Source organism: Pelophylax lessonae (assembly GCF_965119305.1).
Source record: "Pelophylax lessonae genome assembly, chromosome: 1".
NCBI classification, from domain to species: Eukaryota; Metazoa; Chordata; class Amphibia; order Anura; family Ranidae; genus Pelophylax; species Pelophylax lessonae.
Genome location: NC_138768.1, coordinates 69867965 through 69882824, shown reverse-complemented (window position 1 = coordinate 69882824; position 14860 = coordinate 69867965). Strand labels below are relative to the sequence as shown.

At 43.4% G+C, this 14860-nt stretch overlaps 1 protein-coding gene across 3 annotated transcripts in view; it reads left to right on the top strand.

Moving 5' to 3' along the window:
* The window catches only part of ZFR (zinc finger RNA binding protein), a 105520-nt gene extending 91227 nt beyond the window's left edge, over window positions 1-14293 (top strand). For 2 of the 3 annotated variants that reach the window (XM_082251815.1, XM_082251814.1), the window contains exons 17-21: window positions 1598-1695; window positions 2524-2619; window positions 2922-3033; window positions 3953-4050; window positions 14067-14293. In XM_082251815.1, the coding sequence (XP_082107941.1) occupies window positions 1598-1695; window positions 2524-2619; window positions 2922-3033; window positions 3953-4050; window positions 14067-14246 (584 nt within the window). In that variant the 3' untranslated portion in view covers window positions 14247-14293. Of the gene's footprint in view, window positions 1-1597; window positions 1696-2523; window positions 2620-2921; window positions 3034-3952; window positions 4051-14066 lie in introns of those variants that run through there. The other variant, XM_082251816.1, reaches the window with a different exon arrangement.
* Window positions 14294-14860: the final 567 nt, after the last annotated feature.

Sequence of the window (14860 nt, the reverse complement as noted above, 5' to 3'; positions counted from 1 at the left end):
TTTTTAGCAGACAGTAGAACATTTTAAGCAGGTTGGCAAATTATATTATCAGCTGGATTTCCTTGATTCTCCACTGCTAAAGTGTTCTTGAACTTGACTCCTAAGGGGTTGATCCAAAACCATTCAAATTGGATGCAAAAATCCACACTCCAATATAGTGTGTGCGTTCTGTTCATATAGCATGGAAGGGTTTGGTTAAGGTAGCTACTGTTCCCTGCCCATGTATGTGGCCATTCTGAAAACAGATAAAGGGTTAGTCTACCCAAACTTGAATTTCAGTTTTAGGTAGATGCTGAGGAGTTGATTTCATCTGCAGGCTGCTCTTTTGCACCCAGTTCCCAGGTATATCAATCTGCAGGGCTCACTTTCCTGATAGTTTCATCTTTTATATGAAGGACAGTGTAGCGCAAGGAGAAAGTTACAGTAAAGTTATCTCTGTGCTGGAGCTTCCAAGAGAAAAAAAGAATGCAGTGGGTGCTGCAATCCTTGAGCATCTGTGAAACTGAAGTATCCATGTTGGGTGAAATTACCTTTTTAAGCCATATTTACAGCTCTTCTACTAGCAATCCTCTAATAAATTTAGTGAAAGTATATTCTGCTGGCCAAGTCCTGATTAGAATCTATCTGATCTCTTACATCTTCTGATGTCTACATCCAGGTATTTGGCGAATGCCTTGTGCAGTGAGAGTAGTTGAGACTTCTCTACAGGTTTGCCTGGCCAAATACAATAGTCACCTCTGCTGGTAGTCATATCTAGCATGACTAGTTGAAATGCCTTTCTTGCACTTCCATTAGTGTAAGTTTGCTGCAGTGGATTTCTGCATCCCTTCTGTCTTGTGATCTAGTTTGCTAGTGCATTGTGGCCAACCATCCTTCCTTTAATCACACAATGTAGTGGGAGACTTGTTCAACTATCCAAGGCCGCTGCATGTAGGATTAACCAATTTAGGCGAAAACCCGCACCTGTAGTTTTGAAAAAGGAAAAAAAGGCACATGTATTTTACCAAAGAGGAGGTTAAAGGTGGGCACTGGATTTTTTTCCCCCACTCCATGTCCCCCACCATAGTTATGTTTTAAAGGTGCCTTGACAGGGTGTCCCTGCATCCCACACAGTTGGGCTTTTTCCACTTTATGGAGGTTATATTATGGGTGAGTTTGATGTCGGTGAAGTTCAACTGGACAGATTGACCTCTCACACTTTTCCAAAAAGCTAATCTGCTATCTGTTATAGAGAAAACAGTGGAGGCACCTAGGCCTTAAAATGGCATTTTAAAATGACCCTAAAACATTTGTTGTTGGAACAACCAGGTATAGTCTACCTACCCTCCTCCTTAATGATATTACATTTACAAATCATTTGCTGTTGCAGTAAAGGACACGTCACCGGCAACAGGAAATCTGGTCTGGTAACCTGTTTATATGTCCTTTTTAATGTCAATTAAGCATCATGTATGGGGCTCGTTGCGTTGTCAGACAACATTGGTACTTGTCATGGGAATGGCTTGTGTGACACTGTAGCTGTATAGAAGGATTTGTCTTGCTCACCTGGTCAAACACCCGTCCCTCACTGCACTTTTGCCAATTCAATCCATTTTAGATGTAACCTCGGGTATGGTGAAAGACCCACCGGACGTCTTGGACAGGCAAAAATGCCTTGACGCTCTGGCTGCTCTCCGCCACGCTAAGTGGTTCCAGGTTCGCACATCATTTTACTTTCTTCTTGTAGCCTTATGAGAGATTAGCACTATCACTGTTTAATTTGTTGTATAGTTACACGCTTGTTTTGTTCCTCTTTAACAAAAAAAATAAATTAAATGACCAGAAGCATGGAACAAGAACATTTCAAATGTTTAAAGACTTACATCCTGTTTTTATTGCCAATTTTGTTTGTTTTATTTTGTTTTGCTCCATTTATTTTTTTTTCTTTCTGGTCATCGAGTAGTCGTTAAAGACTGACTCGTTTTTATCAGTGTTCCCATCCTAGACTGTGTTGTGAATCTGTATTATTCCATAAGGCTGCAGAGTATCTTTGCTTAACAGATGAAATGTGTAAACTGCTTCCTGTTTAGCTTTTAAATTATTATTTTTTTTTTTTTTAATCCTTTTTTTTAATTTATTTATTTTTTTTTTATAATCTTTTAGCGTAGGAAGTGAAAGGTACCAAGAACCCATTTGGCATTGTGACTTTGCTCTCCCGCAAAGCCACAGTACAACGCCAAACAGATTCTGGCCACCTTCCAGTCCCTACTTGTGTTTTTTTCATGTTTTTATTTTGGTTTATTTTTTTTTTTTCTAGCTAGAACTTTGTTGTTTTCAAATGTAAATGTGATTAAATTCCTTTTTGTCTACAAGGCTTGCAAGTCAAAGTTAACAGGAAATCACAAAATGTAGTTTTTTTTTTTTTTTTCTCTAAAATGCCACATAATTTTGTGGGCACAGTGCTGTGCTTCCAAAAGTGGTATTTTAGTCTTTCGCCTGCTGGCTTGATGATGATGGTAACTTGTTGCTGTTCTTGTATGCAAGGCTAGAGCCAATGGTTTGCAGTCCTGCGTCATTATTATCCGTATCCTGCGTGACCTGTGCCAGCGTGTGCCAACGTGGTCTGACTTTCCAAGCTGGGTATGTACTCCAAATCCTGTTTTGAAGTGTAAGCTGTTTACTGTAGCTTGGTTTCATGTTAATTTGGTCTGGCCTTATGAATTACTAAGGTATCGGTGTGTAGAGAACCCTTTAACTAGAATCTTTCCTGTATGCAATAATGTCTTTATTCAATTCACATCTTTGGAGACCGGTTCTAACCCTCCCTAAAACTAAAGAAAAGTGGGCCTCACATTTACCAATCTCTTTTGTTGATTATTGGATTTACTGCTTACATACACTGTACATTTATTTGGAAAATGCCTGAACTCTGCATTTTATAGGCAATGGAGCTGTTGGTGGAGAAGGCAATCAGCAGTGCCTCTAGTCCCCAGAGTCCAGGAGATGCCTTAAGGAGAGTTTTCGAGTGCATATCCTCCGGTATCATTCTGAAGGGTAAGTTCTGATTTTAACAGCCCTATTTGTGTAAAAATTGACAATATTATAGAACACTTGAGCAAAAGCTTGTATGTTCCCCCTCAGGCCTTTTTTTCAGACTTTATAGATATGATAGTTTGACTAGCTTACTTGCAACACTACCAAAATTAGTTTTATATAGAAGCTTTCTTTTGGTAAAGAGGACCACTGGAGTTTTTGTTTTTGGTTATATAAAGGGGGGGGAAAAAACCTCCAGATGTGGGTTTTGATTAAAATCGCCTTCCCTTTCTTTACACAAAAAAATGATCCTATAATCTTAGGGGGCTGGTGGCATTTTTGTGGCGGAGTGGCGCTGTGAAAGAAGGCATTTGTCCGCTTTCTTAAAATTATCCCACACATTTCTTTGGTAAAACAGAGTATACAAGTAATGGGCTTATGTACTGTAAGAGAAATGGTGATCAGGTGTTTTTTCTTTTTCTCCTTTAACCTGTTCAAGTGTTGAAATCCAATACTCAAAATCCTCTCAAAAGGCTTTAGGTGGAACCATATAATATTGTCACTTAATTCAGCCAAAAATATTGGGTGACTCAGCGCATTCATATAGGTACCCTTACACTGTCAAATTTTAAGAAAAGCAATAATACTAAATGCATCCATAGATAATGTCTGTGTTTATTGGTATACTCCTGGTAAAAGCTGATCATGATTTTGTCAGATACCATTATCTGTTCCTGAAACAAATGCATATTTCAGTGTATGTTGTAAAACCACCTTGTGCAGATCCATCTACTGTATCCCAGCTGTCAGTGAGAGCATTAACGTATAAAATGTCATTTCCAGCTTGACTGTTCAGTGTGAAAGTCTGAAGAATGATTTAAGAGCCTAAAGTACAGTTGCACACATGTCAACATGTTCTGTCCTTTCTTTTCTCTGACAGGTGGTCCAGGCTTACTTGACCCTTGTGAAAAGGATCCCTATGACACTCTTGCTACAATGAATGAACAGCAGCGGGAGGATATAACTTCCAGTGCACAGGTAACAGGCTTAATCATGAAGGGAGCCTGTCACAGCATGGTCATGTGATCAGTCATACATGAAAGCTCCAAGGCAGGGTCTCAGAATAAAGGTGCTAACTACAGAAGAGACCTAGGTCCACTGGTCTTAAAATGGAAGTAAACCTATCCTTTTCAGCCATGGAAGCTGATAGCTTGGCCTCTTTTTAACCCCTTGGAGACTAAGCCTTTTTCTGACACTTGTTGCTTACAAGGTGAAATCAGTGACTGCTGCTTGTAATAATAGCCGAGCGGCTGATTAGCTGAATTGGTAGTTATTACAAGAACGCCAATCCTTTGCTCTAAAAACGTTACTGGGCTGATGCCCACAGCTGCTGGCATCACCCCTGTACAACCTCTTGAATAAGAAGGCCGTATGTTTGCGTTACGTCATCGTGGAGGGGTTAATCAACTGCCATGATGCTGCACATGTGATCAGTTACGACACCAGCCATTAGATGGTTTGACAGTTTGGTTGAGAGCACAACCAATGTGACAGTTACATTCCCGAAACGTGTTTGGGAATGTAACTGTCTTTTTTAAACCAATAAATTTTACTTCTGCTTTAGGCGGTCATTGCTAAAATATCCATCCCACCCATACCCCAAATACATTTGTTCAGGAGAAGGGTTTCCACCACATGGCAGCTTCCAATATCAACCCACAACTCTAGGTGCTTCTAATATATTGTGCGTGTGTGTGTGTATACACTGCTCAAAAAAAATTTAAGGATTGCTTTGTAATTAAGTACAGCATGAAGTCAGTTAAAGGATATTGAAATCTGGACAATTAAGTAGGGGAAGGGGTTTGTTCAGTTTTTCTGACTGTTTTTCACTAGTTTTGCATTTGGCTAGGGTCAGTGTCACTACTGGTAGCATGAGGCGATACCTGGACCCTATAGAGGTTGCACAAGCAGTCCAACTCCTGCCAGCCCCAATGTTGTCAGGCATGCATACAAGCACTTGGGGGGCATACAAACTGAGTAGCATGTTGAGTTGCTGCAATGAAATTTCAGCAAAGTTGAATAGCCTGCTGCATAATTTTTTCACTGACTTTTGGGTGTGTCTTTGAGTTCAGCCCTCTGTAGGGTGATAATTTTAATTTCCATCAAAAGATGTGGCATCCTTTTAGTTCCTAACACATAACCCAGTCCATATCCGTATCGATATCAAGCATGATATTTTTCCCCATTGAGATCTGATGTGTTTTCAAAGTGTTCCTTTAATTTTTTTGAGGTGTGAGTATATATGTGTGTGTGTGTGTGTATATGTGTGTGTATGTATATATATATATATATATATCTCAAAATTTAATTACTGAAATGCATTTTTGATATTCTAAACAGTGAAACGCATATATAGATTCATTAGACACCACCCAGAGTGATACATTTCAGGCATTTCTTTCTTTTAATTTAGATGATTTAGGCTTACAGCTAGTGACTATCTAAAATTCAGTAGCTCAGAAAATGTGAATATTGTAATCTTATGGTGTCACACTCTAATCAGCTAATTAATACCTGTAATGTTTTCCTGAGCCTTTTAAATTGGCTCTCAGCCTGGTTCAGTAGGTTATACAATCATGGGGATGACTGCTGACCTAACAGTTGTCCATAAGACAGTCATTGACACCCTCCACAAAGAGGGTAAGTCACAAAAGGTCATTGCTAAAGAAGCTGGCTGTTCAGAGTGCTGTATCCAAGCATATTAATGGAAAGTTAAGTGGAAGGAAAAAGTGTGGTAGTAATGGGTGCAAAAGCAATAGGGATAACTGCAGCATTGAGAGGATTGTGAGGCAAAGGCCATTCAAGGATTATGGGGGAGATATACAAGGAGTAGACTGCGGCTGGTGTCGGTGCTTCAAAAGCCATCACACAGACGTATCCACTACATGGGCTACAACTGTTGCAGTCCTTGTGTCAAGCCATTCCTGAACTAGAGACAATGTCTGAAACATCTTATCTAGGCCAAGTAGAAAAATGACTGAACTGTTGCTCACTGGTCCAAAGTCCTCTTTTCAGGTGAAAGTAAATTTTGCATTTTATGTAAAAATCAAGGTCCCAGAGTGTGGAGAGGCACCGAATCGAAGTTGCATGAGGTCCAGTGTTGAAGTTTCCACACTCAGTGATGATTTGGTGAGCCATGTCATCTGCTGGTGTTGGTCCACTGTGTTTGATCAGGTCCAAAGTCAGCGCAGTCCTCTAGCAGGAAATTCTAGAGCACTTCATGCTTCCCTCTGCTGACCAGATTTATGGAGATGCTGATTTCATTTTCCAGCAGGACTTGGCACCTGCCCACACTGCCAAAAGCACCAATACCTGATTTAATGATCATGGTATCACTGTGCTTGGTTGGCCAGTAAACTCTTCTTACCTAAACCCCATAGAGAGTCTGTGGGGGGGTATTGTGAAGAGCAAGATGAGACACCTGACCTAACAATGCAGATGAGCTGAGGGCCACTATCAAAGCCACCTGGGCTTCCATAACACCTCAGCAGTGCCACAGGCTGATCGCCTCCATGCCACGCTACGCAACACGCTATGCAGCAGTTCAAGCAAAAGGAGCCCTGACCAAGTATTGAGTGCATACTATACTGTACATTGACCTACTTTTCAGTAAGCCAACATTTCTGTATTAATCCTTTTTAGACCAAAAAAAAAAAAATTTCTGAGCTACTGAATTTTGGGTTTTAACTAGCTGTAAGCCATAATTATGAAAATGTAAGAAATAAATGCTTGAAATATCACTGTGTGTAACACATCTATATAATGAGTGTCACTTTTTAAATTGAATTACTGAAATTAACTTTTTGATTTTCTAATTTTTTGACATGCACCTGTATACACAGTGTGTGTTTTGTGTGTGTATGTGTATATGTATATATGTGTGTGTGTGTGTATATATATATTTCTCTATCGCTCATTGACAGACGTAGTCCTCGGTGATACAGCACCTTCGGGTTATGTTGCCTCCACAGGAGCAGGACTAGACAGGAAATTAAAATGCTCTGGCCACACCCTAGGGGCAGTCCCAGAGGGTATATCCTCTCTCTCTCTCTGCCTCAGCAAATCAGTTATTTTCTGTCTAGTTAGGAGTAAGGACCTAGATACCTTGCTGGGATCTTCGGTCCTGGCAAGATTTTTTTCTTAAGATTTTTTAGACAGCTTTTTTCTCCAGTGTTCCTGTGAGATCTTCAAGCAATAAAGCTGAACTGGGCGACGGGCTGGATGTTGAGATCCGGTGGTCACCCCAGTTCAGCCTACGAGCGCGTGCAGGCCATAGCTCCGCGCTGGGTCGGCCGCGACAAAGTCCCATTAAGGGACTGACCCCGCGAGTTAAACGTCTCGCTGAAACGCCAAAGACCATGAGTCACGGCGTTTCCGTATTGGTCGACAGCCCTCCCGCCCCGGTGGAGAGGGGTACTGTCAGGAGTTGGTGCCCGCCTGGTTCCGGTATGGTGAGTAGTATGTTCCCCCTTTTCCCCCTGACGGGTCTTGTGGTGAACGCGGGCCCCTCTCTGTATGGTAAGATAGAGTCCCCCTCTATCCTATAACATGGCACAGATCCCCCTACTTTGAGTGTGATTTTATGTGCAAAAAGCCAGGAGGCTTGGTTTGGGAGCTAACAATCTAATTGTATACATGTTTAAAAGATTGTAATCAGTGGCAGTCTGGGAATCTTACTGTGATAAGAATAAGGTACCTACCAGTCAGAAGCCACGGACATGTAGACTGCCTTCCTAGTCAAATCTCCAGCTATAGCAGGCCTTCCGAAGGCCATGAGGTCCGCCAGGGCCGGTACCGCCAACCACGCCAAAAATCCCCATGCAGAGATAGTGTTGTGTGCCCTGCAGCACACCGCTATTCGGTACAGGCCGCCGCCATTTTTTTTGCTGGATTGCACGAGCCGCCATTTTGGCGTAGCCTCGTGTCTCCAGCATGGGGGCGGCCATGTTTGAGGTGATCCAAACACCTCGTGGAGCTAGGGGAGGCGCCGGAAGGCGTGCAGAGGGGCGGAGCCGCCTCCTTTCTTCCTGGGCAGCCAGCCAAAAGACTTCCTGTTTGTCAAGACAGCGCTGTAACCTGTTGCAGTTAAACTCTGAGCATCAAGTGGTGAGCCTGGGGGTCTATCTCTCTCTCTCTCTCTCTCTCTCTCTCGATCGATAGGGATCCCTAGCAGGTAACACTAAGGGGCTTTTGTGGCGCTGGGGGTCTGTGAAAAAAAAAAAAAAAAAAGTTTTTTTATTTTTGAATTATATTATCCGGGAAGTTACTGGAATAATCATGGACCCTGCCACACAAATTCCCCCACCTGTTTCCCTCGAGGGGGCCACGGGACCCGCCGGTGCACAGAGTGTAGAGGCATTTACAGCAATTTTGGAGTCTATGGTGGCTCGGGTGAAGGCGGCCTGTCAGGGACGAGGGTCAAGGAAGCGACCCCCGCCTACCCCTATATTATCTGACACCTCTGACTCAGATTCAGAGATGGTCACTGCAGTTGCAGGTCCCTCTGCAAGGGCTGTTGTCTCAGGTAAAGCTCCCTCAGACAGTGAGGAGGACGTTTCTTCTCCCGCTATAATTCAGGAAGAAGCATTGGTGGACGCACTAGTTGTGGCAGTGCAGGAAACCTTAAAACTTGAGGTTTTACCGGCAGAAGCAACTGATACAGAGATTCCTTTTGGTACTAACAAGCCCATCAAAACGGTGAAGGTTTTTCCTGTACCCAAGTGTTTTGGTAATAAGATTAAAGGAGAATGGGAGCATTCTAAACGTACCTTTACTATTTCCAAGCGTATTGCTATACGCTATCCGTTTGAGGAATCCATCATTAAGAAATGGACGGTACCACCAGTGGTGGATCCACCTATTTCCAGGCTGAATAAAGCCACGGTTATCCCAGTGGAGGACACTTCGTCCTTTAAGGATCCGGTGGATCGAAAGATGGAAGCAGAGTCCCGCACCATCTTCTCTCTGATAGGGTCAGCATTTAGACCAGTAATTGTTATTGGTCTAGTTTCCCAGACACTTACGGAATGGGCGAGATTGGTACGCCAAGACCTTAGGGGAAAAGATATTCCCCAGGAAACATCTGATTTGATGGAACAGATTATACAAGGGCTACAGTTTATCTGTGACGCAGCCTTGGACACTACTCCCCTATTAGGGCATGCATCTATGTCAGCGGTAATCCTCAGACGTGTGCTGTGGTTAAAATGCTGGTCAGCTGACCTAGGTTCCAAAAAGACCTTGACGAATCTCCCCTTTCAGGGGAATCGTCTATTTGGGGCCACCCTAGATGAAATCATTAAGGATGCCACTGGGGGCAAGAGCACTTTTTTGCCACAGGCTGCTAAAGCTAAGGGACCTCGCAACAAGCGAGGACCTTTCTTTACCGCCCATAAAGGGTTCGCACGCCCGGCTGGAACAAGCGGGAAAGGCAAGACTCCAGGAGGGTTCAAGAAAGGCTGGTCGGACAAACAGAGGACCAACTCAGCCAAACCCGAAGCAAAGGAGTACACAGCCTGAAGGTGCGCCCCCACCCGGTTTGAGGGTGGGGGGACGTTTTCACCGGTATTCAGGACATTCGATCGAACATCAACTACTACTACCGGTGCGATTCTTCCCTTCCAACATTTAAGTACTACAGGGAGCGGTAGTCACCGTTCCCTGAATAGATCTTTTCCTTTACCTTTTCCTAAGATTAGTCTCAATTCCCCACAGGAATCGGATCTGGTTGACCAGACAGGCCAAGAAGCCTCTAGCCGGGTGACTTCGGTCCCTGAGGTTCAACCAGAAAAGATCACCCTTCCTGATAGCAATCAGGTATCTGATAAATGTGTGGGAACAGAAAACGACCAGACTTTCTCGGATGGTCGGGGCCAGATAGCTCTAGGGACGCCTGGTTCAGATCCAGTCAGCACCAGTGGTCCTAGAAATTCTAGGCTGGCCTCGTCAAGCCGGCCTGGCCGACTTGGACAGGCTAGTCGCAGACGTTCCGTGGGAACTTCGTCTCAGGGGGTGTCTGTGGTCTCAAGGACCAATTTACCATCGTGCTTTACAGTCGCTGGTTTTAATGGCCTGGCCATTGAGACCCAAGTACTGAAGGACAGAGGTTTGTCAGCTTCAGTCATTCCTACCCTTATTAAGGCAAGGAAAGCGACTTCCAGCAAGGTCTAATATCACACATGGAAGACTTATATTGCGTGGTGCGAATCTTTAGGATTTCCTCCACGTACCTATTCGGTGACTCGAATATTGGCTTTTTTGCAACAAGGGGTTGAGCAGAAGCTAGCCTTGAGCACCATCAAGGGTCAAGTTTCAGCATTAGCAATCTTCTTTCAGAAACCTTTAGCTACCAAGTCCTTGGTGCGGAATTGCATCCAGGGGGTGCGGCACCTGGCTCCACCAGTCCGCGCGCCCTTACCGCCCTGGGATCTTAATTTAGTTTTGTCGGTTCTACAGAAACCTCTCTTTGAAAACATCAGGGAGATTCCCTTGTTTACTTTATCCCAGAAGGTGGCCTTCTTGGTGGCTATCACTTCTGCTCGCAGGGTGTCAGAACTGGCTGCATTATCATGCCAGTCCCCATACCTAGTGATTCATAGGGATAAGGTAGTACTTCATCCTAAGCCATCCTTTCTTCCTAAGGTGGTTTCAGATTTTCATCTGAATGAAGATATTGTACTACCTTCCTTGTGTCCTCAGCCCAAGCATCATCGGGAACATGCGTTGCATTCCTTGGATGTGGTTCGGGCAATCAGAGTATACCTGAAAGCTACGGAATCATTACGTAAGACGGATTCACTTTTTGTGATCACGGATGGCCCCAGAAAGGGTTTGCCTGCATCTGCCGCGACCATTGCCAAATGGATTAGACAGACGGTGGTACAGGCTTATTCTATTAAGGGTCCGAGTCCTCCGTTCCCTGTTAGGGCGCACTCCACTCGAGCGCTCAGTACTTCCTGGGCCTTTCACCATCAGGCGTCAGTGGTCCAGGTATGTAAGGCGGCCACCTGGTCGTCGGTACATACCTTTACAAAATTCTATAAAATTGATGTGACGGCATCGGCGGATGCCTCATTTGGCCGCAAGGTTTTGCAGGCCGCAATTTGAGGAGACCGGTGGTCTACCTCGAGAGTTTTTTTTCTGTTTGAAAAATTTCTTTTTTGTTGAGTCTCATCATTAAGGATGAGCATTGTAAACTTCTAGTTGGCACCGGTTGGGCCTTCTAGATTGGGATTTGATTTCCATTTTCCCACCCCTCATTTGTGATACTGCTCTGGGACGTCCCGAAGGTGCTGTATCACCGAGGACTACGTCTGTCAATGAATGATAGAGAAAAATGGATTTTTGTAAAATCTTACCGTAAAATCCTTTTCTCTTAGCTCATTGACAGACGTAGTCCCCGCCCCTCTGTTTTTGAGTTGGGTTGGGTTAAAATCTCTAAAGACTGCTTTTTGACATAACTGATTTGCTGAGGCAGAGAGAGAGGATATACCCTCTGGGACTGCCCCTAGGGTGTGGCCAGAGCATTTTAATTTCCTGTCTAGTCCTGCTCCTGTGGAGGCAACATAACCCGAAGGTGCTGTATCACCGTGGCCTACGTCTGTCAATGAGCTAAGAGAAAAGGATTTTACGGTAAGATTTTACAAAAATCCATTTAGATATACACACACACACACACACACACACACACACACACACACACACACACACACACACACACACACACACACACACGGTACGGAAAGTATTCAGACCCCCTTAAATTTTTCACTCTTTGTTATATTGCAGCCATTTGCTAAAATCATTTAAGTTCATTTTTCTTCCTCATGAATGTACACATAGCTCCCCATACTGACAGAAAAACACAGAATTGTTGACATTGTTGCAGATTTATTAAAAAAGAAAAACTGAAATATCACATGGTCCTAAGTATTCAGACCCTTTGCTCAGTATTTAGTAGAAGCCCCCTTTTGATCTAATACAGCCAGGAGTCTTTTTGGGAAAGATGCAACAAGTCTTTCACACCTGGATTTGGGGATTCTCTGCCATTCCTCCTTGCAGATCCTCTCCAGTTCTGTCAGGTTGGATGGTAAACGTTGGTGGACAGCCATTTTTAGGTCTCTCCAGAGATGCTCAATTGGGTTTAAGTCAGGGCTCTGGTTGGGCCATTCAAGAACAGTCACGGAGTTGTTGTGAAGCCACTCCTTCGTTATTTTAGCTGTGTGCTTAGGGTCATTGTCTTGTTGGAAGGTAAACCTTCGGCCCAGTCTGAGGTCCAGAGCACTCTGGAGAAGGTTTTTGTCCAGGATATCCCTGTACTTGGCCGCATTCATCTTTCCCTCGATTGCAACCAGTCGTCCTGTCCCTGCAGCTGAAAAACACCCCCACAGCATGATGCTGCCACCACCATGCTTCACTGTTGGGACTGTATTGGACAGGTGATGAGCAGTGCCTGGTTTTCTCCACACATACTGCTTAGAATTAAGCCCAAAAAGTTCTATTTTGGTCTCATCAGACCAGAGAATCTTATTTCTCACCATCTTGGAGTCCTTCAGGTGTTTTTTTAGCCAACTCCATGCGGGCTTTCATGTGTCTTACACTGAGGAGAGGCTTCCGTCGGGCCACTCTGCCATAAAGCCCCGACTGGTGGAGGGCTGCAGTGATGGTTGACTTTCTACAACTTTCTCCCATCTCCTGACTGCATCTCTGGAGCTCAGCCACAGTGATCTTTGGGTTCTTCTTTACCTCTCTCACCAAGGCTCTTCTCCCCCGATAGCTCAGTTTGGCCAGACGGCCAGCTCTAGGAAGGTTTCTGGTTGTCCCAAATGTCTTCCATTTGAGGATTATGGAGGCCACTGTGCTCTTAGGAACCTTAAGTGCAGCAGAAATCTTTTTGTAACCTTGGCCAGATCTGTGCCTTGCCACAATTCTGTCTCTGAGCTCTTCAGGCAGTTCCTTTGACCTCATGATTCTCATTTGCTCTGACATGCATTGTGATCTGGAAGGTCTTATATAGACAGGTGTGTGGCTTTCCTAATAAAGTCCAATCAGTATAATCAAACACAGCTGGACTCAAATGAAGGTGTAGAACCATCTCAAGGATGATCAGAAGAAATGGAAAGCACCTGAGTTAAATATGAGTGTCACAGCATAGGGTCTGAATACTTAGGACCATGTGATATTTCAGTTTTTCTTTTTTAATAAATCTGCAACAATGTCAACAATTCTGTGTTTTTCTGTCAGTATGGGGTGCTATGTGTACATTCATGAGGAAGAGGAATGAACCTAAATGATTTTAGCAAATGGCTGCAATATAACAAAGAGTGAAAAATTTAAGGGGGTCTGAATACTTTCCGTACCCACTGTGTGTGTGTGTGTGTGTGTGTGTGTGTGTGTGTGTGTATATATATATATATATATATATATATATATATATATATATATATATATATATATATATTTCCCTGTCTTGTCTTTGTTGTACCATAACCAATTATGCTGGGCTGTGACCTATCACTCAAGAATGCTAAGTGACAGGAACTGCCCACATCTTCGCAGCCAAGGACCCCCTAGGTGGCAGCAGACATCCTGGAAATGAAGAATGCTAGGCAACAGAAACATCCTGCATCCTAACAACCAAGAATGCTGAGCGTCAGGGACCACCTGCATCCTATTAGAAAATTGAAAATGGCAGAGTGTTCAATAAAGCAAAACTGGATGGGAGCTCCCTAGCTGACATGCCCCTCTCTCAAGGGTGCTCCCTTAACTGAGCTCAGCCGTTGTAACTCAAAAATCCTTAAGGGATTTTTATTGACAAAGCTAATAAGGCTATTTTGACATGAATTTTATGGACAAGTATTTAATTTTTTAATGCTAATGAGAGTTCTGTAACCAAACATATGCCGTAGCTCATCAGAAAATGTATTTGCGATAGATTCATTTCCCTTCCTATTGTTAATACTTTACTTTTTTTGTTTTTTCACTTTCCTTGCCAGTTTGCACTCAGGCTCCTTGCGTTTAGACAGATCCACAAAGTTCTTGGAATGGATCCACTGTCCCAGATGAACCAGCGCTTTAACATTCACAATAATCGCAAGCGAAGGCGAGACAGCGATGGTGTGGACAGTTTTGAAGCCGAAGGGAAGAAGGACAAAAAAGACTATGATAACTTCTAAAAAGGGCACAAAGATGCCAACCCATGCACAGCTCGTGCTCCGTTTCCCACAAAAGATACATTTCCACTAATAGAGGTCTTCCATCATGTCTGCGGCAGGGTTACATGTCCTGGCACAACTGTTGCATTGTTACCTTGCTTCGCACTGATGTAGAACCTCTGGGGTTGTTAATAGGTTAAATATTTGTATAGCTGTTAAAATTTAGAAGCTATTTTCCCCTGGCCAGATGAATATAACCAACACAGTTTACTGTTCATTAAGGGCCGTGCATGTCTTTAGACTTGCCGTCCCCTTGTGATCTGGATAGGTAATTTTTGATTAAGTTTTAGGGCAACTGGGATGCCCACTCACTCCCTGTGCAGTGTCTTTTTATCTTGTAGTTGTAGTATTTAATTTTCAGTTGTGCTTCGGTTTTGTGTTTTTAAGTTTTATTAAAATAAAGCCTAAATAACAGTAAAATGCGGCAGGGGAAAAGGGACCGCTTCCTTTAGTTGTAAGTTACTTTATTAGATATGGCATGAGCCTTCACTAATTCTTTTTAAGTTTTTGTCTCTCTAAATCGATACACATGTATGTATTGTGTGAAAACTAAAACACTTTTTTTTTTTTTTTCG